A 953-nucleotide genomic window follows, 5' to 3' on the forward strand; every position below is an offset into this window, starting at 1 on the left:
ATCTGGCCAAGCTGAACCAGGTGGCAAGACAACAGTCTCACTTTGCCATGATGCACGGCGGGACCGGATTCGCCGGAATTGACTCCAGCTCTCCAGAGGTGAAAGGCTATTGGGCGAGTTTGGATGCATCTACTCAAACCACCCATGAACTCACCATTCCAAATAACTTAATTGGCTGCATAATCGGGCGCCAAGGCGCCAACATTAATGAGATCCGCCAGATGTCCGGGGCCCAGATTAAAATTGCCAACCCAGTGGAAGGCTCCTCTGGTAGGCAGGTTACTATCACTGGCTCTGCTGCCAGTATTAGTCTGGCCCAGTATCTAATCAATGCCAGGCTTTCCTCTGAGAAGGGCATGGGGTGCAGCTACAACAGTGTAAGTTCCCTCAATAACCCCTTTCTGCTGTTTTCCCATGATCCAACTGTGTAATTTCTGGTCAGTGATTCCAGGTTTTAAATAATTTGTAAGTGTTCAGTTTCTACACAACTTTATCATCCGCTAAGAGTTTAAAAATCACATTCTCTGTTCACCTGTTAATGCTGGGATCCATATTTAGTTTTATAAGCTTTTCCCTGTTTTTAGTTTTGTTTTGGGTTTTTTGGCTCATGAATTTTATTTCTGCTTGTCGATAAGAAATGTAAGAGTGGAATGTTAATAAATTTCAGTTTCGTTCTGTAATGTCAAGAATTTAAGAATTAAAAAAACGAATTGGTTAAAAAAAAAGAGATAATATTTGTGTGTGCATGAACAATTGTAACACTCCTGTGTACAGAAAGTATAGAATTTGAAATTTTGAAATAGGAAAACAATGACATGCATTTAGCAAATTTAGAAATGATTAACATGGAGCTCAAAACTAATTTGCACTTGAGTTCACATTTTCTCACAATAAATTTCATAGTCAAATAAAGAAAAAAAGTAATAGAATAAGTGATCTATAATTAACTATTA

General features: G+C 38.4%; 1 protein-coding gene across 1 annotated transcript; it reads left to right on the forward strand.

The window, feature by feature from the left end:
* Nucleotides 1-6: 6 nt before the first annotated feature.
* Nucleotides 7-725, forward strand: LOC108525546 (poly(rC)-binding protein 1-like). The gene has a single exon (XM_017866485.1). The coding sequence runs from the start codon at nucleotides 48-50 to the stop codon at nucleotides 429-431; it is 384 nt and encodes a 127-aa protein (XP_017721974.1). The 5' UTR covers nucleotides 7-47; the 3' UTR covers nucleotides 432-725.
* The last annotated feature ends 228 nt before the right edge of the window (nucleotides 726-953 follow it).

Source organism: Rhinopithecus bieti, unplaced genomic scaffold (genome assembly GCF_001698545.2).
Source record: "Rhinopithecus bieti isolate Rb0 unplaced genomic scaffold, ASM169854v2 scaffold_68547, whole genome shotgun sequence".
Classification (NCBI taxonomy): Eukaryota; Metazoa; Chordata; class Mammalia; order Primates; family Cercopithecidae; genus Rhinopithecus; species Rhinopithecus bieti.

What these genes read in the sequence shown, in the direction of transcription:
- LOC108525546 (XM_017866485.1), top strand. Translation starts at nt 48, where the DNA reads ATGATGCACGGCGGGACCGGATTCGCCGGAATTGACTCCAGCTCTCCA.